Raw genomic sequence first — 23,080 nt, 5'->3', positions numbered from 1 at the left:
CAGAGAAACAGTCATTGACTTTAATGAAGAGGAAGTACTCTCACCCAGGGCAGTCTGTCCAACTGGCCCAGGGTTTTGGAGTATAGGCTTCACAGGGAAGGGACCGTCAGGATATTCCTTCTAAAGACCAAATTCCAGCTGCAACTTTGCCATCCCTTTTTTATTAGACCTTTTGGATCTTGGATCTTACACGGGAGGTCGCCTTGCAGGCTGTGGAACAGGTGAGTTATGGACGGTCACAGGAGGATGACACGATTTACCCACAGGTTTCTTTCGTCTGGTCCGTTTTTGGAAGCTTGGGGGAGGAAGACTTTTCAGGAGATGCTGGACTAGGCTTATCGAAGGCTTTGCAGAAGGCCACCAGGAAGGCCGGAAGACTTGAGGAGATGGGATCCCCCACTTCCCAGAGGGGGTTAAGCCACTCCAAGGCATCTCCTGTTAGGTAGGACATTAGGAGTGCTACCTTCATCCGATCGGAGGCAAAATGGGGAGCATGCCATTCGAAGTATCGTAAGCACTGCTCCAAGAACATACGGCACTGCTTTGGATCCCTATCGTACCTTGGTGGATCCACTGGCACAGATACAGGTTGAGAAACTACATATGCAGGAACTATGAGTTCAGGTAGAACTCTGGTGAAGCCCTGGATTTCGGATCAGGTAAAAAAATTTCTTGGTTGCTCACACCAGAGAGAAGTAAGTACATCTTGCTCTGACAGAGGAAGGACATGGGACTCAGTGGGGACCATGGCCTAAGCAATCTGTAACGCTCGCACCCTGACTGGTTGGCATGTGTGTGAGAGGTGTGGCCCCACTGGACCACAAACCAGACTACCCTGGAAGGGGCATAACTAAACACTGTTCACTGGAGCCTCTGATGGTGAGGTCAGGCTTGTGCGGTAGGTAGCTGCCAGGTGCCACTCCAGGGTGGTGTCTGGCTGTGGCTGCTGATCCCACTGAGGGACAGGATACTGTGAGCAGGTGCAGGCTAGTACAAACTGACATGATGGGTACTCTAGCGGGCACAGCTGAGACACTGGCAGGCAGGTGGCATCGCTGAGACACTGGCAGGCAGGCAGGCGGGTACGGTTGAGGCAGAAGGGATAGGAACTGACTCGGTAGTGACAGGATGGAGACTCGGAATGGGACGAGTTGGATGTGAACAGGTAGGAGGCTGTTCACACTGGCGTGCAGGAACTGGTTCGGGAAGGATGGGTACATAGACAGGTATGAAGGGTATGATGGAACAAGTAGAGAGCTGTTCACACAGAAGAAGCAGGAACTGGTTCAGGAACCAATACAGATGGGTAGGACAAGGATCCATGGAATACGGAATGGAAACAGAGCAGAACCGCAGGGTTGCGGAGCAGAGAAGAAATGCAAGGAGCGGAGCAAGGTAGAACGGCAAGGCTGCGGAGAGGAGCTGCAGTTAGCAGCAGGAGGTTCTGCAGTAGCAGGTGCCACAGAGAAGAAGAGCAGAGAGGAACCGCAGGTATGCAGAGAGAAACTGCAGTTTGCAGCAAGAGGTTCTGCAGCAGGTGCCACAGAGAAGGAGAGCAGAGCGGAACCGCAGGTAAGCGGAGAGGAGCTGCAGCAAGAGGTTCTGTAGCAGCAAGAACAAAGCAAGGCGGAACCACAAGGTATGCGGAGAGAAGCTGCAGCAAGAAGTTCTGCAGCAGCAAGAGCAAAGCAAGACAAAACCGCAAGGTATGCAGAGAGAAGCTACAGTAAGATGTTCTGCAGCAGCAAAAGTGGAGCAGAGCGGAGCTGCTGTAGCAGCAAGACAGAGGGAGTAACGCAAGGGTACACCAAGCAGGGAAGGAAAGGCCACAGACTGGGATAAAACATACACAGGTATACGACAGAGTTCAGACTAGGCAATGCACAGGGCAAGGCACAGAGAGAGGGATAAGATGGACACACACAGGTATAGGACGGAGTTCAGACAAGGCAAGGTACGAGTCAATGCACAGAAACAAGGACATAGACCAGGATATTCTACTTCCTGGTGGGCAGAACGAGAAATGCACAAGGCACAGAGACGGATACAGAGACCACGATATTCTGCCTCCTGGTGTGCGGAATACATGACAAAAGCACACGGAAACAGATCTGGGTATGATGCCCCAGAGCAGGCAGAGACAGGACAGGACCTGGCAACTCAGCAGCAAGACACTGACTGAGTAAAGGCGTTGCTCAGGTAGCTTCCACCGGGTGGAGCTGCCCTAAATACTAGAAGCCCTATGGTAATTGGCTGGGAACACCATAGGCAGGTGCACATTGATTCTATAAGAACCCTATGCACACAGCCAGGAAGTATGCAGAGAGAAGGCAGGAGGCAAGAGGTATACAGCATGGAGCCGGCAGCAGACAGAACTCACAGCATGACCCGGAGTAGTGAGTAAGGCAGGTGGGGAATGGGAGGCCATGCAGTCATGCCGGCAGGGTTGTTACAATATTTAGTATTGCCACGTCTGTATCAACCCACCCTATAAAACTGTCCCACTAGTTAACCCCTTTAGTGAACCCCTTAAAAAAAAGGCAAAAAACAATGCTTTATCATCATTCCGCCTAATGAAAAGTGCAATAACACGTGATCAAAAAGACGGGTATAAATAAAAATGGTACCGCTGAAAACGTCATCTTGTCCCGCAAAAAATAAGCTACCTTACAGCGTCATCAGCAAAAAAATAAAAAAGGTATAGCTCGCAGAATAAAGTGATGCAAAAATAATTTTTCATATAAAATTGTATATTTATTATATATAAACCTCAAAATATAAAAAAAGATATAAATGAGGTATCGCTGGAATTGTACTGACACAAAGAATAAAACTGCTTTATCAATTTTACCACGTGCGGAACGGTATAAACGCCACCCCCCAAAAGAAATTCATGAAATGCTGGTTTTTGTTCATTCTGTGTCCCAGAAATCAGAATAAAAAGCGATCAAAAAATGTCACGTGCCCGAAAATTATACCAATAAAAACAACAACTTGTCCCACAAGAAATAAGACCTCATAAGACTCTGTGGGCTAAAATATGGAAAAATTATAGCTCTTAAAATGTGGTGATGCAATAAAAAGCGTCTTTTAGCGTGTAACAGCTGCCAAACATAAAAACCTGCTATAAATAGTAAATCAAACCTCCCTTTATCACCCCCTTAGTTAGGAAAAAATAATAAAATTAAAAAAAAATTATTTATTTCAATTTTCCCATTAGGTTTAGTGCCGGGTTAGGGCTAGGGTTAGGGCTAGGGTTAGGGTTGGAGTTAGAATTGGGGGGTTTCACTGTTTAGGCACATCAGGGGCTCTCCAAACGCGACATGTCTGATCTCAATTCCAGCCAATTCTGCGTTGAAAAGGTCAAACGATGCTCCTTCTCTTCCGAGCTCTGCCATGCGCCAAAACAGTGGTTTACCCCCACATATGGGGTATCAGTGTACTCAGGACAAATTGCACAATAACTCTTGGGGTCCAATTTCTTCTGGTACCCTTTGGAAAATAAAAAATTGGGGGCAAAAATATCATTTTTGTGGAAAAAAATATGATTTTTTATTTTTATGGATCTACGTTATAAACTTCTGTGAAGCACTTGGGGGTTCAAAGTTCTCACCACACATCAAGATAAGTTCCTTGGGGGGTCTAGTTTCCAAAATGGGGTCACTCGTGGGGGTTTCCACTGTTTAGGCACATCAGGGGCTCTCAAAACACGACATGGCGTCCTATCTCAATTCCAGCCAATTTTGCGTTGAAAAAGTCAAACGGCGCTCCTTCCCTTCCGTGCTGTATCATGCACCGAAACAGTGGTTCCCCTCCACATATGGGGTATCAGCATACTCAGAACAAATTGCACAATAACTTTTGGGGTTCAATTTCTCCTGTTACCCTTGGGAAAATTAAAAAAATTGGACCTGAAGTAATTTTTTTTGTGAAAAAAAGTTAAATGTTCATTTTTTTAAACATTCAAAAAATTCCTGTGATGCATCTGAAGGGCTAATAAACTTCTTGAATGTGGTTTTGAGCACCTTGAGGGGTGCAGTTTTTAGAATGGTGTCACTTTTGGGTATTTTCTATCATATAGACCCCTCAAAGTGACTTCAAATGTGATGTGGTCCCCACAAAAAATGGTGTTGTAAAAATGAAAAATTGCTGGTAAACTTTTAACACTTATAACTTCCTAACAAAAAAAAGTGTTGGTTCCAAATTTGTGCTGATGTAAAGTAAACATGTGGAAAATGTTACTTAATAAGTATTTTGTGTGCCATATCTCTGTAATTTAAGGGTATGAAAATTCAAAATTGGAAAATTGCAAAATTTTCAAAATTTTCACCAAATTTCCGTTTTCTCACAAATAAGTGCAAGTTATATCAAATAAATTTTACCACTAAGATGAAGTACAATATGTCACAAGAAAACATTGTCAGAATCACCGGGATCCAGATAGCTTGACATGATGTTTGTGTCTGTTGTGTTGTGTTGTGTCTGTTGTGCTTTGGCAGCAGGTATAGTTTCATCTTGACCAGCAAAAAAATCAATATTCCTCAAATTAGTTATCCAATGGCTTTTAACCAAAAACTAATTTTTAAAAAATCCTTTATTGTCAAATCTTTAAAAAATTAGAAAAAGTCTCAAAAAGGCACAAAAAACACTGATTAATATTTCAAAAAAATACAGCTTAAATATGATACCACGTCAGGCAGGGGTATATACTCTAATCTGACCCTGTAGGGCCCTATAATTCTTCCCTGCCTGACAGCTGAGGTTGGCACCCTCTTGGAACGCAAATGGCGCCCCCGCTCCACGGCGGCTGTCCCTACTCACTCTACTGAGTTCTGTATCTAGAATATATCAGATTGCGGAACAAACAAATGGCTGAGTTCAATAAACCATACTCAGAAAACTCATGCAAAAAACCACCAATAGGATGCAAAAAAAGGGGTGAAATACAGTAGCTGGGAAAATCATTATTTTATGGGAACATAGTGCATAGAGAGACAAATTACACTATACTATCGGTCCCTATTTATGGATAGCCCTACCTAGCAGCGGAGCTGTTTCACCCTAAGTTGTTCATATAGATGATTTTTTGCTGGTTTTGATTTTGGGCATAGTGCAATTCTATGGAACATGAATGGTATGGGTCATATTGCCAATGGTTTTTTTCTGCATGGGAGAATAATGTTGTTGTTAGTTGAAACCGGTATCTTAAAAGGTTAAGGTTGATCTCCCATAGATATCATTGATTGCTATTGGCATATGATTATTAACCCACCCCTTATTAAGGGGATTCTGTTTTGACGTATTTTTGATTTATTTGTGGGGATTTTTGTGATAGCAATTTTCAATATTGCTTTTTTGGCCCTATATGTACCCCTATAGAAATCCTTAATACTATGGAGGGTCAATAAGGGATAGTCTACGTGGAGCGGGGGCACCAGAACAACTTAGGAGTGAAACAGCTCCGCTGCTAGGTAGGGCTATCCATAAATAGGGACCGATAGTATAGTGTAATTTATAGTTTCATCTTGCCCACGGCCTCATCTATCACCATCAGCATCATGTCCACTTCCTGGTCCCTTACCACCAGGTTTGTCCATTTTAATTTACATATGATATATCCCTGTTGATAAAACGTTGCAAGATTAGTATTGTAGTAAAATTTGCCCACCTCAGATGGACTTGTTACACTGCAGTAGCAATACAGCGAAGCTATTGATAACCAAGTCTGGCAGTATACTTTTGACACACAAATGGCGCAGTATAAATGATGTATAATATTTCCCTGCTGAAAACAATTTGCATGATTAAGAGCAAAAAGAATATTATTAGCCCTGAGAAGGCTTTTTGGTATGAATTGCAGCAGAAAGGATGTGCAATTAACCCTATCCTGTCCTACACTATTCCTTCGGAACAATCTCTCCCTAAGAGCTGCTATCAGCAGTATGAATATTAATTATAATTATCCCAAATAAGGACTGTTGTTGCACTTGAAAGAAATATTAATGGTGTCTAATCTCTGCCTGTACACACCTAAAACTCTGTCCCTAGCTCAGCAGTGCAGCACCTCTCCCTGCTCTGCCTGTGTCTGTTGGTACACTGTACTGAGCATGGTGTTATGGATCTTATATAGACCTGATGACACTATGCGGTCTGCCAATCACAGTAATGCCACAATCAAGATGGTTACGGCATTACAGTGACTGGCAGGCAATCCACGCATGTTTATTGGCTGTCTAACAAGCATTAAACATGCGGGTCGGGGACTCAAGATTGCGCGCAAGCATTGAAAAATACTGGCCGAGTAACGAGCATCTCGAGCACACTGATGCTCGAGCGAGCAACGAGCAGTGACGAGCGCGCTTACTCATCACTAATAAATAGCATATACTGCTGCTCTGTACGCTGGAATAAAACCAGCTGTAAATACAACAGTAGAAAGGGAAATACGGATAAATCTGCTGCTCTATTGGTCAAGAAGATATGCAATGGAGATGATGGTGTTGAACAAAGAGCAGTTCTTTCAATCTGCGAGTTTGTATGTGTTTTTTAATCCTGATGAAGGAGTTTGTTCAACTCTGAAACGCGTAGTACCATGGATTCCAAAATTACTGCAATGCTCTGGACATAGGAAAGAAACATAGTGAATCAAAAGAACTATGCTACTTTTCTAATTGGAGGTATTTGATAATATTATTATTATTATTACACCTAATACATATTGGAATAGGATCTTGGAGATGGGAATACTCCTTTTATTTATTTTGAGATTTTAAGAGGTTAATTTGAAAAAAAAAAAGAGATGAACAGTAAACTAGAGTTGGACTGTGACATGGATGCGTAGATGGATTTTCACGGTAAATACACCAGCATCATCAGGTCTGCTGAGGCTCCCTTTGGTTAGGTGAGATGACTTTGATGCAGGTCTCCTTGTGGAGATCAAGCTGGTGTATGGAGTCTTACACGTATTGTTGCACAAAGCTCGGTCTGCAGACAACTAGGGTTGGAAAAGTCTCCAATAATGGACAATAGAATGCAGCTCACAGGCTAAAACTTAGGTTTCATCAAAATAAAGTCATGTTATACATTTGCAAAGTTACTTTACGTTATATGCAGACAATATCTATATACTGTAAGATTAGTCCTTGTAAAATGTACAGTAAAAATTAAATCTGCACTGTATATATTACATGAAAGAAGAATAAAGTAAAGAGATGTGATCCAAACTTCATTATGTGTAACAGTTTATCAACCTCCTTCATTGCTTTCATCCCTTCACCTGAGCTGAAGCCTTATAACCTGCGGGAAGTGGAAATTACCTGTACTTTTTTATTCTTAGCATAAGTCTTTGATTGTGATTGTCGCTGGTGCTAAACATGGAACCCTCTCCAATCACGAGAACTCAGGGCCCAGACAGCCCCACTTTTGTCTGTGTGACATGTCTGTGTGTGCAGCTTAGTGTCATTGGAAGTAAAGTTTGATGCCCTTCCATTAGATCTATATGATCTTCTTGTACGGCAATCTCTTTAACCCCTTAGTGACGGAGCCAATTTGCAGCTTACTGACCAGGCCAATTTTTACAATTCTGACCACTGTCACTTTATGTGGTTATAACTCTGAAATGCTTTAACGGATCCCGCTGATTCTGAGAATATTTTTTCATGACATTTTTTACTTCATGTTAGGGCTAAAATTTCTTCGATATGACTTGTGTTTATTTATGAAAAAAACGGAAATATGGTGAAAATTTTTTAAATTTTGCAATTTTCAAACTATTAATTTTTATGCCCTTAAATCAGAGAGATATGTCACACAAAATACTTAATAAATAACATTTCCCACATGTCTGCTTTGCATCAGCACAATTTTGCAACCAAAATTTTTTTTTGTTAGGAAGTTATAGGGGTTAAAAGTTGACAAGCGATTTCTCATTTTTACAACAAAATTTACAATACCGTTTCTTTTTTAGGGACCACCTCACATTTGAAGTCACTTTGAGAGGTCAATATGACAGAAAATACCCAAAAGTAACACCATTCTAAAACTGCACCCCTCAAGATGCTCAAAACCACATTCAAGAAGTTTATTAACCCTTTACGTGCTTCACAGGAACTGAAGCAATGTGGAAGGAAAAAATTAACATTTATCTTTTTTTTACAAACATTTTACTTCAGAACCAATTTTTTTTATTTTCACAAGTGTAAAAAGAGAAAATGAACTACAAAATTTGTTGTGCAATTTCTCCTGAATACGCCGATACCCCATATGAGGGAGTAAACCACTGTTTGGGTGCAAGGCAGGGCTTGGAACGGAAGGAGCGCCGTTTGACTTTTTCAATGCAGAATTGGCTGGAATTGAGCTTGGTCGCCATGTCGCGTTTGGAGAGCCCCTGATGTGCCTAAACAGTGAAAAACCCCAACAAGTGACCACATTTTGGAAACTAGACCTCTTAAGGAACTTATCTATATGTGTGGTGAGAACTTTGAATCTCCAAGTGCTTCACTTAAGTTTATAACGTAGAGCCGTGAAAATAAAAAATCTTTTTTTTTCCACAAAATTGATCTTTTTGCCCACAAATTTTTATTTTTACAAGGGTAACAGGAGAAATTAGATCCCCAAAGTTGTTGTGCAATTTGTCCTGAGTACGTCCATACCACATATGTGGGGGTAAACCACTGTTTGGGTGCACGGCGCGGCTTTTTTTTTGCGGTCGCCATTATACAGTTAATAACGGCGATCGCAAAAGCGGGGTCTTTAAAAACCGACCCAAATCATGTTCTCTGGGGTCTCGGCTACTCCCAGCAGCGGAGACCCCGAGGCGCTATGCACAGTGGCACAGTGGTTTAAGTACCCTTAACTACCGCCGTTAAAAAGCGTATCGGCGGTCATTAAGGGGTTAAGCCACAACTCTAAATTTAAAAATATTGTGTAATCTAGCTAGTAATTCCTAACAAGTTGACCATTATTAAGAAACACATTTTAAAGGGAAATTATTAAAGTGAACATGAGTTCTGACGGCAGCATGTTATAGAGCAGGAGGAGTTTAGCAGATTGACACATAGATTTATGAAAAAAATCATATATATAACTTGCATTTTATACATTTAATTCCCTACTTTTTTTTGCTTAGGAGTCCAGTGGGTGATTCTACCCAGTTATATCTGTCAATCAAAATGCAGGACCACCCACTGGACAACTAAGAATAAAAACAAATTTAAATATATCAATTGTTCTAAATCTTTTCCCCGAAAAGTATCTATCACTCTGCTCAGCTCATTTGTCATGGGGTTACCATGACAGTGTGAAGCCAGAAGACTGCAGCGACTGATTACTCCTAATCCCGCTCTGAGAAGAAGCACTTCTCCTTCATCTTAATGGTGTTTATTCCTTCTAGCAGAACAGGGGTTAATCGTCCATGTTGTAAATCTCTGTGCTCTCAGCTGAGCTCAGTTAACCACTACTTTCTCCTTTATAATCTGGCCTCTGATGCAAATCCTTGTCAGACCTAGAATTTGCTGCATGGCTTCCGGAGGGTGAGGTGTTCATATAAGAAGGAGAGTTGGAGGATTTATCTATGACTGTTATTTGGTTTGTATGTGTGGTAATTCCCTATTCTTCTCTATTTTGGTTTATTCCCCTACCTCCATGCCCCGGTGCATTCCTCTGTTATATGTGAGTGAATATTTTGCATGCCTGGAGTTTTCTGTTAACCCTTGTTTGTATTGCCTTGTTTGTCAGGTTGGTGTACTACGGTGCTTAGTAGCGCCCATCTTCCCTGGGTGGGGAAGAGAACAGACAGAGGGCTGAATCAGGAGATAAGGCAAGGGTGGAGGCCCCGCCATCTTCACCTTCAGAACTATCCCAGGGAATAGGCGATCTAGGGTGCCCCCTAGTGTAAGGGACAGGGAAGGAGTCCCTGGTTTCGGGTCACCTGACAGCTGTGTTGTGACATTGTTCTTCTACAAACAATGCTTTTGACATATACAACATGACAAAGCCACTTTAAGAAAACCATACATTTCAGCACAATTAACAATACTAAATATAAGTAGAAAAGTATCAAATTATTGTCAAAAGTGGTCTTACCTCTTCTAATGAATGATGTGTCGGAGGTCTGATTCCAGAAACCATCAATCCAGCACTGTATATCCTAGGTTTGTGTACGTCGGCTTTATACTTATCTAACACGTTTGTGGGTTTAATGTCACTGCTCATTGCATCAAGTTCTTTGGGTATAGGAGCATTACAGGTTGGGGGTCCATATGGCATATTCATTTGTCCAAATGGCATTCTGTCAACTGCTTGAGGGTTCCTCCTAATGTAGGTGATGATCTTAGGCCGCACGTGCTTAGGTTTGGGTACGATGATAGCAGGTTCGATGGTCTCCTCCGTTTTTACATTATGGTTTGTTTCTCTTTCATCTTGACTTGTAGGGCAAGTTTTGGAATGTACCAGTATTGGTTTCGGGATGCAACTGTTAGCAAGAGGTTTGTTAGTCGCTTTAGGGGATATGTTAAACAACTGTGTACTCTCTATTGGAGGTAGCACTGAGGAAGGTGACAATCTGTCAACATGAGCTGCGCTAAGATCCTTAAAGCTGCTCGGTGAGGCTATGCGCTGATCATTAATATTAACCACCGGGCATGTGGGAGAAGGAAAAAAAAAAGAATCACTTAGGTCCTTATGGCTTTCTTTCAAATTGCTTTTGAGAATATCCGACTGATGTCTTCGACCAAGAGATGTCTTTTTACTGTCAACGAAAGCATTTTTATCTTTCAAAGAAGTCGCATTGCTGCTTGAAAGAAAATTATTGTCACTGTCCTGACAAAGATAATCTTGTACAGAAAATCTGTCTTTACTCGCATGGATCTTATTATCCAGAGAGTCACTGAGTGATGTTGTTTTTCTGATCGCAGGCTTGTAGCTCGGCTCTTTGTTTTTTGAAGACTCCACTTCTTGGGAATGACCAACTTGAAAGTCAGAGACCTGAGAGATTTGAGTTTTCATTTCACTGTAATATACATCAAGTTTATAATCATGTTGCTTAGTATTGGAAGGACTGGTAGAAAGATATGTCCCAGACTGCTTTCCTGCTTGGTTGGGCTGAGAAACAGAAGCCAGACCACATGGAGAAGATAATGGAGATCTTCTGGTTTCAAATACTCCGTCCATCCTTTTAGATCCAGCAACCTCAACCAATGTTATCTGCAATTTGTGGGGAGATGTTGACTTAGACTGAATATTTTTTGGATCAGTCAATTCAGATGGTTTTATTGTTTGACCCTGATACAATTGTGCTTCTGGTATGGTACAAATTACCTGAGGTTTGTAAGGTGGACGAGAGTGATCCTCCACATGAACGGGATGTGACAATGTGCTTTGTTTGCTAATATGGGTTAAGGTTCCATCACCTGTTGAAAAATCTGGCCCGGTAATAATTGAGGTAGGTGGTTTGGAATAAAATACAATCGTCTTTTCCTCTGAGGTATTATTGATATTATGAGAGGATAGTCCGAATAGATGGTCACTTGGCGAAGATGTATCAGTGGACCTGATCCCGCAAAGAGATGTACCAGGATACTGCAAGTACCTAACAGGTGAATCTATTGGTGTTGTAGGTGAAATATGCTCTTTTACAACAGTGTCTGTCTTAGGTGAAGGGATACTTGATTTTATCCTGGAACGTTCACCATGGGTTATGTTACTGACATTATTACTATGGACGTTAATAGATGATTCATGTGTTTTGCTAATGGGAACATGGAAGCTTCTTTCATATAAGCTGACTTTCGAATTTAATGGAGATTGCCCATGAGTCGTACACTTCAAACTGTCCTTGGCATCATCCGTCATGTAATCTTTGCTGATGTCCTTGTTGGTTGGTGAATTTTGTCTTGGAGAACATTCTTGGCTTATGTTTACTTCCCGCCTAGACGACTCCTTACTCAACGATGTAAGTTTTTCAGCCTGCCAAGTGCACAACATCCCTGTTTTATCCTCTATGTTACATATTTCATCCTTTTCACCTGTGATTGTGGAGAAAATCTGATTGGCATTAGTATCACCCAAGCCGGTCACACTTTCGTTATCATTTTTCTCTTCATTGCTGTTGTCCTCTTGGTCTGTGCAACAAACCTTACTCTGAGCCAGTGGAATACTCATGGTTGTAGGTTACTTTTCTTAGCACTTGTTCAGATCTTTGAGGCAATTTCTTTTATGTATATAAAATAGTAATGAAACCCATGATAATGTGTCTAGGGTCGTAAAGGCTTCTTCAGGTCTAAGATAAGAAGTAAATGTGGTCCATGATCTGGAGACTGTTGGATTGTTTTGACTGCAGTCATCAGTTTTCTAGCTTTATTCGCAGCACTTATAAACTTCTGGAAAACCTGCAACAAAAGATGAAATATTAACAAATTATATAAGAATGGTGCAATTACGTTACTCTGTTTACTTCTAGGGGAAAAAGAAATTTCATCTGGTTATGTCACATACAAACACAAAGGAAAATGGGCTTCATAGTAAGAGCAAAATGGGGTCCACTCTTATTGGTGGTTCATTTCACGGTCTACAGACTTTTAGGATGTGGCTCTTCATTATTGTTGAGCCCCAATGACTTATCCATGTTCAGTCTATGGAAGGAGAAAAAAAAGATAGGACATCCTAATTTGAGCTTTTCTGGACCCCATAAACGTTGTATTGCTACCCATATGCAGTTATAGTGCCTCCTCATGGGATGAAAGTGCTGTGGGTTTTCCATCAACTTTCTATGGATATTAAATACGTAACAGCAAAATGTATGAGATCTGAACAAATCAGAGCCACAAGCTACAAAATTGAACACACTGAATTTTGCCTGTAACTTTATGCTGCAAAAGCAAAAAGAAATGATTTGTTGCAGATTTTCACACTAAATTAAAAAAGGAATAATAAATCCACAAGTTGAGAATTTTGTTATGAATTACCTGCAATACTCACCTTGAATGATTCTTCCTTGACAATGTTTCCGTAGGGTCTCTGTATCCCAACGCCCAGCACCAACAAGTCATCTTGACACATGCATACTTGCCAACTGTCCTGAATTTTCCGAGACTGTCTCAGATTCTTAGTCCCGGCTGATTTACACCATTAAGTCTAGGATTACTAGGACTTTCTCAGATAAGGATAATAAAAGAAGAAAAATTCTCCATCTTCTCCATTCAGCCTGTCCGTGAAAATCAAATCTCACTTGGATTTCATCTGAACACGGTCCAATTTTTTCCATGGACAGAATGAATGGTTGAGTTCGATCCGATAATAGGATGCAACTCGGGATTCCTGCGATTATTTCCTTGGATCGACTCATTTCGAGGAAAAAAATTGGACATGTACCCTGCCGCACAGAATAACATGGGGAACAGTGCTATCCCTCAATACGAAGGATAGAACTCTTCCGATTTTGACGGTCATGTGTAAATTCCTTATTTCTAATGTTGGCAAGTATGCACCTGACCACAGCAGCCATTCACAGACTACAGTAATCACATGCAGCAACACATCATTGCTGGGGGCTGGTGATACCGGGAACGGTGGGGCACCAGGGAAATATCAGCAAGGTAACATCAATGGAGATCAATATAGCTTTTTGAGAGATTTTCAAGATGCTCCACAAGTTTGGTATGTGTCAACCTACCCTTAGATTATGCGCACACTTTTGGTTTTTGGTGCAAAAAATCAGTTCTGTACTCAGTGTCTTGGTAGGAAAAATGCCGCGTCAAATACACATATTTAAATGTGTTTTTTTTTCTATTCATTTAAATGGGTAAAAAGCGCTGCAAAAATAGTGAAAAAATTAACCTGATGCAGATTTGAAAAAGAGAAGAAAAAGCACCGCAGCTGGAAATACGCAATGAAAAAATGAAAATAAACATACTGCATGATTTTACAAATCTCATAGTTTTTGCTGATGCTGTAAAATGCTGCACTTTTCCCAAAAACGTGTGGGAAAAATAAAGGTCAAAAACTTCAAGCGGAGAAATGAATTGATGCAGAAGTGTGTTGGAAAGCTGTACAACTTGTCATCACATAATAAATAACGTTAATTTGATAAACCATTCTACTCCTTTAAATTCTTTGCAGCATTTTGTGCACTGACAATTCTTGACATCCAGGTCCGCATTTGCAATACCTCTGTCCCCAGACCTGTCACTCAAAAGTGCTATGAATAGAATAAGTTGTAATGAGACTTAATTGAGACAATAGAGAAAGAGTCAGAAAAATAAACCCTTTCCTACTGTGTGATTATTGTGCCTGCTTAATAAAATATCCATTTAAAAAAAAACTGCACTTGGATTTGTAAGTGCATCTTGGCTAGTCTATCCTTATCATTAACACTGAAAGGGAAGAGTAATAAGCTAAATTACAATGCAGATCCGTTAGTCTAATTTTACCTGCAGAAGCAAAGGAAGATTGCCAAATTCTTAGCTCGGAGATTTTCTCGCTGCTTAGAGGGATATTCCATTCTGATGGTTACTGGGTCACCCAGTGTTCACCCGGATATGATGACTCAAGTGTTTAAGTGCACATAGACTTGAAAAAAGCAACAGAGCACAAGAGCAGCAAGGAGAAAATGAGGCACCCAAGCCCCTTACTCTGGCGATCTGTTGGGTTTGAAGTTGCCAACTTGATTTTTTTATCATTTATAGACAGTTTATCGAAAAAAAAGTCATGGATGGCTAACATTTTATGCCTTGGAAAACTTTAACAAATCCTTAAAAGAAGCCATCCTCCTCCTCCTTTCAACATCTTTATAATATTAATATATTGCAGTTATCATATTATACGGCACTATGTACTTACAATTGCTCCTTTTCCCTTTCTACCCAGCTAATTCTTCTTTTTTTCCATTAGGTTATGATATCACATGATTAAAACCTGCCTAGCTGAATCCTTCTAAGCTCTATGTAGAAACAGGAGGTCAATTTTCCCTAAAAGTCACTGTCAAAGTCCCTGGCAGGAGGGAGGAGGAAGTAGCTGGGTCAGGAGTTGTAGAGGGGGATGATAAATGCAGGGACAAGAGGCTTCCTGTTTCTACATAAAGCAGAGAAAAAAGAGAAGAATTAGCTGGGTAGAAAGGTGAAATGAGCAATTGTAAGTACTTTTCTGATGACTTTCGCGGCAGCTTTTCCACTGACATTTTTTTTTAATTGTCTATATTAAAATTGATCGGCTTCCAAGCCGCCAAAAGAATTGTCTGGTGACATCTTTTAACCATTTTGCTGATTTTTGGATGATTGAAGCAGTTAAAAGAAGTTTAAAACGCCAAAACATATGAACAGCAAGTTGTTTTGACGTTGCTGTGCATGTTTTCATTCTTTTTGGTGCTTTTTAGGAAAGGGTTGCAGGTGGAATTTGCTATAATACGACATTGTGTACACATATTCTAAGTCCCAGTTAGGTCAGGATTAGAGATGAACGAACCCAAACGGTAAAGTTTGGGGTTCATACAGTACAATAAGTGCTGAATTCTGAAAGCGAGCTTCTCTGGAAGTCCATTTTAGAGTTTGGTTGCAGAGAGAGAGAGCGAGATTCTCTGCTGGGGTACTCTGCTTCCTTTAGCAGCCCCTTAGCCTTTACTATGACCATTTTACAGCACCAAAATTTGGATCCCCATTGACTTGGATGGAATTCGAGTACAAGTTTGGGTAGAATTCTTGTACCTGAACCGAGCTTTGAACTAAAGTTAGGCTTTAACCTGACGAACCCGATCATCAACAGGTCCGCTCATCCTTAGTACTGACTACATTGTATTGCCGGTACCAATTCACCTTCATGCATTGTGGCAGATTTATTATGACTGTGACTGAAGAAACGAACCCCAGAGTCTTTATGGAATACAAGGGGCTGAATTCATTAAGAGGCGTATGCCACTTAATAAATTTGCTACATCTTCTGCGTGTCATTTGTCTCCACACACAGGCTGCTCCACTCAGGAACTGGAGAAGCATTTCTGGCACATAAAACACAAGCATTTTTAATGACCTGCACTCCCCGTTTCGCCCTATCCCTCCCTATCTCCGTGTTGCGCAGGATTTTTGCCACTTTTTAAAACTTTAACTCTAGTTTACTGGCATCAAAGCTGTTATGAATTGGCCTCACTGTCTACAGACGTATCTTAAACATTAAGAGAAGACCAGAGGGAATATAAAACCTTCTTTACTTCTTGGAAACTAAAGAAATGAATCTCTTTGAAGATATTAACTAGTTATTGCTTAATTTGAAATTTGCTTGCTAGAAGCAGATATAGAATATTACGGCCGTGTAAGCTTTGTTCTCCCAAAACTGAGAAGCCTGAAAAAGCAGGTCATAAACTGAGCCATATCCATATAGACAGCGGAGGGAAATATTACGCCTCAGAAGGCTTTTTTTTGTCCGTAAGTCTTATTTTTGCTTGTTATCAGTTGCAGGGTTTTGAGTTCCTGAACCCATGAGGAAACACTGGATCTGTCCTGACTCCTTACCCTATGGACTAAAAAGTAGAAAGATGGCAAATCGCTAAATGTAAGAATGAATCGCAAGTTAGGCATTCCATGTACACATTCTAAAAAATAAAAAAGCAATCCAGATTTCTTTGTTACATATAGAGCGGCAATGGCTGTTACTGGAGAATAATGCACAGGATTTTGTGTATGCCATGTGTACTCCCCTTTTTTTTCATGTGCTTTGTCTGGCATTTCATCCATTGTAAAGGAGTGAAGGATGGCTGGCACCTCCCCGAAGATGTAAAGGAATTGTGGAGAAGAAGATGAGACACTGTAGACAGAGTTATATAGGTGGAAAGGAGTGGAGAAACTGTCCACACTCCCTTGATATTTGTTTGGTTATATAATGTACTAGCTGAAGATCCCGGCGCTGCCCGGGCATAGTAACTAACGGTGGTTAGTTATAACAAATATAACTATCCTCCATCCCAAAGTCCCGTGCCCATATACCCATCATACATATTCTCCATCCCATAGTCCCATGCCCATATACCCATCATACATATTCTCCATCCCATAGTCCCATGCCATTATACCAATCATACATATCCTCCATCCCATAGTCGAGTGCCCATATACCCATCACACATCCTTCATCTCATAATCCCATTCCCATATACCCATCATACATATCCTCCATCCCATAGTCCCGTGCCCATATACCCATCATACATATCCTCCATCCCATAGTCCAGTGCCTATATACCCATCACACATCCTCCATCCCATAGTCCTGTGCCCATATACATATCCGCCATCCCATAATCCCATGCCCATATACCCATCATACATATCCGCCATCCCATAGTCGAGTGCCCATATACCCATCACACATCCTCCATCCCATAGTCCCATGCCCATATACTCATCATACACATCCTCCATCCCATAGTCGAGTGCCCATATACCCATCATACATATCCTCCAACCCATAGTCCCGTGCCCATATACCCATCATACATATCCGCCATCCGCCATCCACCTGGGGAAGAGTCTTGAGGAGATCATTTGCATATTCCCAGTGCCTTCTGGGATAAGTGAAGAGTCTCCGCGAGCTCAACGATCACTGGGTTTTGGCCGTTGCAGCTGAAAAGAGGAAATCGGAAAACCAGGGGAAGAGTCTTGAGGAGATCATTTGCATATTCCCAGTGCCTTCTGGGATAAGTGAAGAGTCTCCGCGAGCTCAACGATCACTGGGTTTTGGCCGTTGCAGCTGAAAAGAGGAAATCGGAAAACCAGGGGAAGAGTCTTGAGGAGATCATTTGCATATTCCCAGTGCCTTCTGGGATAAGTGAAGAGTCTCCGCGAGCTCAACGATCACTGGGTTTTGGCCGTTGCAGCTGAAAAGAGGAATTTGGGCTCATCTTTCATCGTTTTTAAGAAATCTCAAGATGGAAGAGGCCAGGAGACATTTGGTGAGCTGCATTTCTTGCTACATGTTCACAGACTTACCAGTGGAAAAGCCAAACTTCACATGCCACAAATGCAAGCTTGTGTCCCTGTTGGAGGAAAAGTTGCAAAATTTCGAAGAGAGGTTAGCTACGTTGAAGATCATTAAGGAAGGTGAAGAGTTCTTGGACAGAGCAGAATTATCTCTTCATGTTACAGAAAGAGAAGAAATTCGAAGTGCACCTGAAGAAACAGAGGAATGGAGACATGTGACCCAGAGAAGCAGGAGGATCAGGAGGCAGTCAGCACCCATACTGCTCAGAAACCAGTACCAGGCTCTCACGCAGGAAAACAATGAAGAAATACATCAGGATAAGACTTTGCCAACAAGCAGCAACCTTGTACGCCTTCAGAGTCCTCCTGGATGGAGAAAGAAAAATGTTGTGAAGAAGAAACGGAGAGTGGTGGTCATGGGGGATTCCCTGTTGAGAGGAACTGAGGCCGCTATCTGCAGACCGGATATAACTTCAAGAGAAATGTGTTGTCTTCCAGGTTCAAAAATTAAAGATGTGTCTGACAGGATATCAGGACTCTTCAGACCTACAGATGACTACCCATTCCTGCTACTACATGTGGGGACAAATGACACTGCAAGAAACGACCTGGAAACCATCTGCAGAGACTTTGAAGACTTAGGCAAGAAAGTGAAAGAACTGGGAGCGCAGGTGGTCTTCTCTTCCATCCTCCCAGTGGATGGCCATGGAACAAGGAGGTGGAATAAGATTCTGCAGGTGAACAACTGGCTACGTCGATGGTGCCGTCAGCAACGATTTGGATTTCTGGATCACGGAGTGAACTACTTATACGATGGACTACTTGCTAGAGATGGGGTGCACCTTACGAAGACTGGTAAGCATGTATTTGGAAGTCGCCTTGCTACACTTGTAAGGAGAGCTTTAAACTAGAACAACATGGGAAGGGAAGCAAAAGACCAGAAAAAGCCATACACCTGACAAATGCTATTGAGAACTCTGCTATTAGAAGTGGAAAGGAAGAACAAAGATGAAAGAATCTAATTAATAAAAATATTGGAGAAAGAGAAACCAATCACAAACTAAAATGTTTCTATACTAATGCACAAAGCATGGGCAACAAACAAGGAGAATTGGAACTACTAACACAGGAAAAGAAATATGATGTCATTGGAATCACTGAAACTTGGTGGGACAATACACATGATTGGAATACAAGACTAGAAGGATACAACTTATTTGCAAGAAACAGACTTGATAAACGAGGAGGGGGTGTCGCATTGTATGTTAGAAACGCGTATATCTGCACAGAGATTGAAGCTTCAGAGACTGGGAGTTCTGTGGAAACTGTTTGGGTAAGAATACAAGGACAGAACAATGGAAAGGACACCATTGTAGGCATTTACTACAGGCCGCCTGTGCAAGCTGAAGCTATGGATGAACTCTTTATGCATCAAATGGCCAAGTTCTCCAAAAAATATGACATAGTTGTCATGGGAGATTTCAACTATCCAGACATTTGTTGGGAATCTCTCTCAGGCAAAACTAACAGGTCAAGGAAATTCTTATCCTCTCTTGCTGACAACTTTATCTTCCAAAAGGTAAGGGAGAAAACAAGGGGAACTGCTACCTTGGATCTAATCCTTATAAACAGGGAGGAAATGGTTGAGGAGGTAAAAGTGGCTGGGACCCTAGGAGGTAGCGACCATGCTATTTTAGAATTTTGGATAACTAGAGGCGGAAGACCTGTGAAGACTCAGACGTCAAGGTTAGATTTCAGAAAGGCAGATTTTAAGGGATTCAGAAAGAGAATTGGAGGGATCCAATGGCTGGATATCCTTAAAGACAAAAATGTCCAGGAAGGATGGAAAATCTTGAAAAATGAAATTCTCAAAGCACAGTTGTTAACAATTCCGAAAAGAGGGAAGAATAGGAAGCAGTTAAGGAAACCAGGATGGATGAACACAGAACTTAAGCACATGCTAAAAAGGAAGAAAAAAATGTTTATAAAATGGAAAGAGGGAGGCATATCTAAAGAAGAATATAATGCTGTCTGCAGAACCTGCAGGGCACAAATCAGATTAGCTAAAGCTGAAAATGAATTGAGGCTTGTAAGAGAGGTCAAAAGCAATAATAAAGGATTTTGGGGATATGTCAAAAGTAAAAGAAAAGTCAAAGATGCTATAGGATTTTTACAGGATGAAAATGATGAAATGGTAAGACAGGATGTTGAGAAGGCTGAACTTTTAAATTCCTATTTTGCATCTGTTTTCTCTCAGAAAGGAAATGTAACATCAACTGTTATTCACTGTCCTATTAAGGGAATAGAAGAATCCAGGATATCTATAAACAGAAAGATAGTGAGGAAACACTTAGCTAGCCTAAATGAATTCAAGTCTCCAGGTCCAGATGAATTACACCCCAGAGTACTGAAGGAGATAGCAGAAGAAATTTTTGAACCCCTCTCTATAATCTTTGAAAATTCTTGGAGAACAGGAGAAGTGCCAGAAGACTGGAGAAGAGCAAATGTTGTTCCTATCTTCAAAAAGGGGAAGAAGGTGGACCCAGGTAACTATAGGCCGGTGAGTCTGACTTCTATACCAGGAAAGATCTTTGAACAAATTATTAAACAACATGTATGTCAATACCTGGATAAGAATGAAGTGATTAAACAGAGTCAGCATGGGTTTGTAACTAATAAGTCATGTCAGACTAACTTAATTTCCTTCTATGACGGTATCACTGATTGGGTGGATCAAGGAAATGCTGTAGATATAGTATATCTTGACTTCAGCAAAGCATTTGACAAAGTCTCTCATACAATCCTTATTGAAAAAATGATTAAGTATGGAATGGACAAGGCAACTGTTAGGTGGATTCATAACTGGCTTAGTGATCGGACCCAAAGAGTGGTCGTAAATGGCTGCACATCCAGTTGGAAGAATGTCTCAAGTGGGGTACCACAGGGCTCTGTCCTGGGCCCTGTATTGTTCAACATCTTTATCAACGATTTAGATGAAGGAATTGATGGTAAACTGATTAAATTTGCTGATGACACAAAGCTAGGAGGGATAGCTAATACTAGAGAAGAGAGAGGATTCAAAAAGATTTAAATAAACTGGAGAAGTGGGCAGCAACTAACAGAATGGTTTTTAACAGGGAGAAATGCAAAGTACTACATCTGGGCAATAAAAATGGAAAAAGCATATATAGAATGGGAGGAATAGGGCTAAGTGACAGCACATGTGAAAAAGACTTGGGTATACTAATAGATCACAGACTGAATATGAGTCAACAGTGTGATGCAGCAGCAAAAAAGGCAAATGCAATTCTAGGATGTATTAACAGAAGCATACAGTCTAGATCACGTGAAGTCATTATTTCCCTCTACTCCTCTTTGGTCAGACCTCATCTGGAATATTGTGTCCAGTTTTGGGCACCACATTTTAAAAAAGACATCAACAAACTGGAGCAAGTTCAGAAAAGAGCGACCAGAATGGTGACCGGTCTGCAAACCCTGTCTTATGAGGAAAGGTTGCAGGATTTGGGAATGTTTAGTTTGCAAAAGAGAAGACTGAGAGGAGACTTAATAGCTGTCTACAAATATCTAAAGGGCTGTCACATTGTAGAAGGATCAACTTTATTCTCATTTGCACAAGGAAAGACTAGAAGCAATGGGATGAAACTGAATGGGAGGAGACACAGATTAGATATTAGAAAAAACTTTTTGACAGTTAGAGTGATCAATGAGTGGAACAGGCTGCCACGAGAAGTGGTGAGTTCTCCTTCAATGGAAGTCTTCAAACAGAGGCTGGACAGACATCTGACTGGGATGATTTAGCGAATCCTGCTTTGAGCTGGGGGTTGGACCAGATGGCCCAGGAGGTCCCTTCCAACTCTACGATTCTATGATTCTATGATTCTATGATTCATAGTCCCGTGCCCATATACCCGTCATACATATCCTCCATCCCATAGTCCAGTGTCCATATACCCATCACACATCCTCCATCCCATAGTCCCGTGCCCATATACATATCCGCCATCCCATAGTCCCGTGCCCATATACCCGTCAAACATATCCTCCATCCCATAGTCAAGTGCCCATATACCCATCACACATCCTCCATCCCCGTGCCCATATACATATCCGCCATTCCATAGTCCCGTGCCCATATACCCATCATACATATCCGCCATCCCATAGTCCCGTGCCCATGTACCCGTCAAACATATCCTCCATCCCATAGTCAAGTGCCCATATACCCATCACACATCCTCCATCCCCGTGCCCATATACATATCCGCCATCCCATAGTCCCATGCCCATATACCCATCATACATATCCTCCATCCCATAGTCAAGTGCCCATATACCCATCACACATCCTCCATCCCATAGTCCCGTGTCCATATACATATCCGCCATCCCATAGTCCCGTGCCCATATACCCGTCAAACATATCCTCCATCCCATAGTCAAGTGCCCATATACCCATCACACATCCTCCATCCCCGTGCCCATATACATATCCGCCATCCCATAGTCCCGTGCCCATGTACCCGTCATACATATCCTCCATCCCATAGTTCAGTGCCCATATACCCATCACACATTCTCCATCCCATAGTCAACCATTATCACACACTAATATAATCAAGAATCAAATTTTATTATAGTGAACACAACAAGCAAACACTTAGTTTAAAAACAATTAAAATGTCTGAACTCACAGACACACATAGACAAACAAAAACAATGGGTCATATTAATAGACAGTTAAATACTGTGGGCCCCAGAATTAACCATTTAATCAAATAACAAATATCTACTGAATTTCAATATCTGGGATCTAACACCACAGGTTAACAATCCCAATCTTATTCATTGTCATAATATCATGGTGTTAATACAAATATACCAGAATATCTACATATCAAGTCCTATAGGGAAACACTGTGATTGCATAAGGGATACACAGGCAAAATAAACGCCATGTGTATGCATCAAATTCTCAACATGTTACCACTAAATCAAATACAAGAAAATAGGGACAACATAGCCCCTTTCCCTAACATGATATCACCTGGTTTCTGAGGACAAGCAGACCAATGGTTAAATTGTATGGGACCCCCATACCC

At 41.3% G+C, this 23,080-nt stretch overlaps 1 protein-coding gene across 2 annotated transcripts in view; it reads right to left on the bottom strand.

Moving 5' to 3' along the window:
• MTUS2 (microtubule associated scaffold protein 2) overlaps positions 1-23,080 on the bottom strand; it is an 876,814-nt gene that overhangs the window by 572,016 nt on the left and 281,718 nt on the right. For both annotated transcript variants that reach the window (XM_073583159.1, XM_073583160.1), the window contains exon 2: positions 10,084-12,386. In XM_073583159.1, the coding sequence (XP_073439260.1) occupies positions 10,084-12,159 (2,076 nt within the window). In that variant the 5' untranslated portion in view covers positions 12,160-12,386. The remainder of the gene's footprint in view (positions 1-10,083; positions 12,387-23,080) is intronic.

The sequence above is a fragment of the Dendrobates tinctorius genome, unplaced genomic scaffold (assembly GCF_039654945.1).
Source record: "Dendrobates tinctorius isolate UK_male_01 unplaced genomic scaffold, ASM3965494v1 ptg000075l, whole genome shotgun sequence".
In the NCBI taxonomy this organism is placed as follows: domain Eukaryota; kingdom Metazoa; phylum Chordata; class Amphibia; order Anura; family Dendrobatidae; genus Dendrobates; species Dendrobates tinctorius.
The sequence above is the reverse complement of the archived record's forward strand: the minus strand, read 5'-3'. Positions and strand labels throughout refer to the sequence as shown.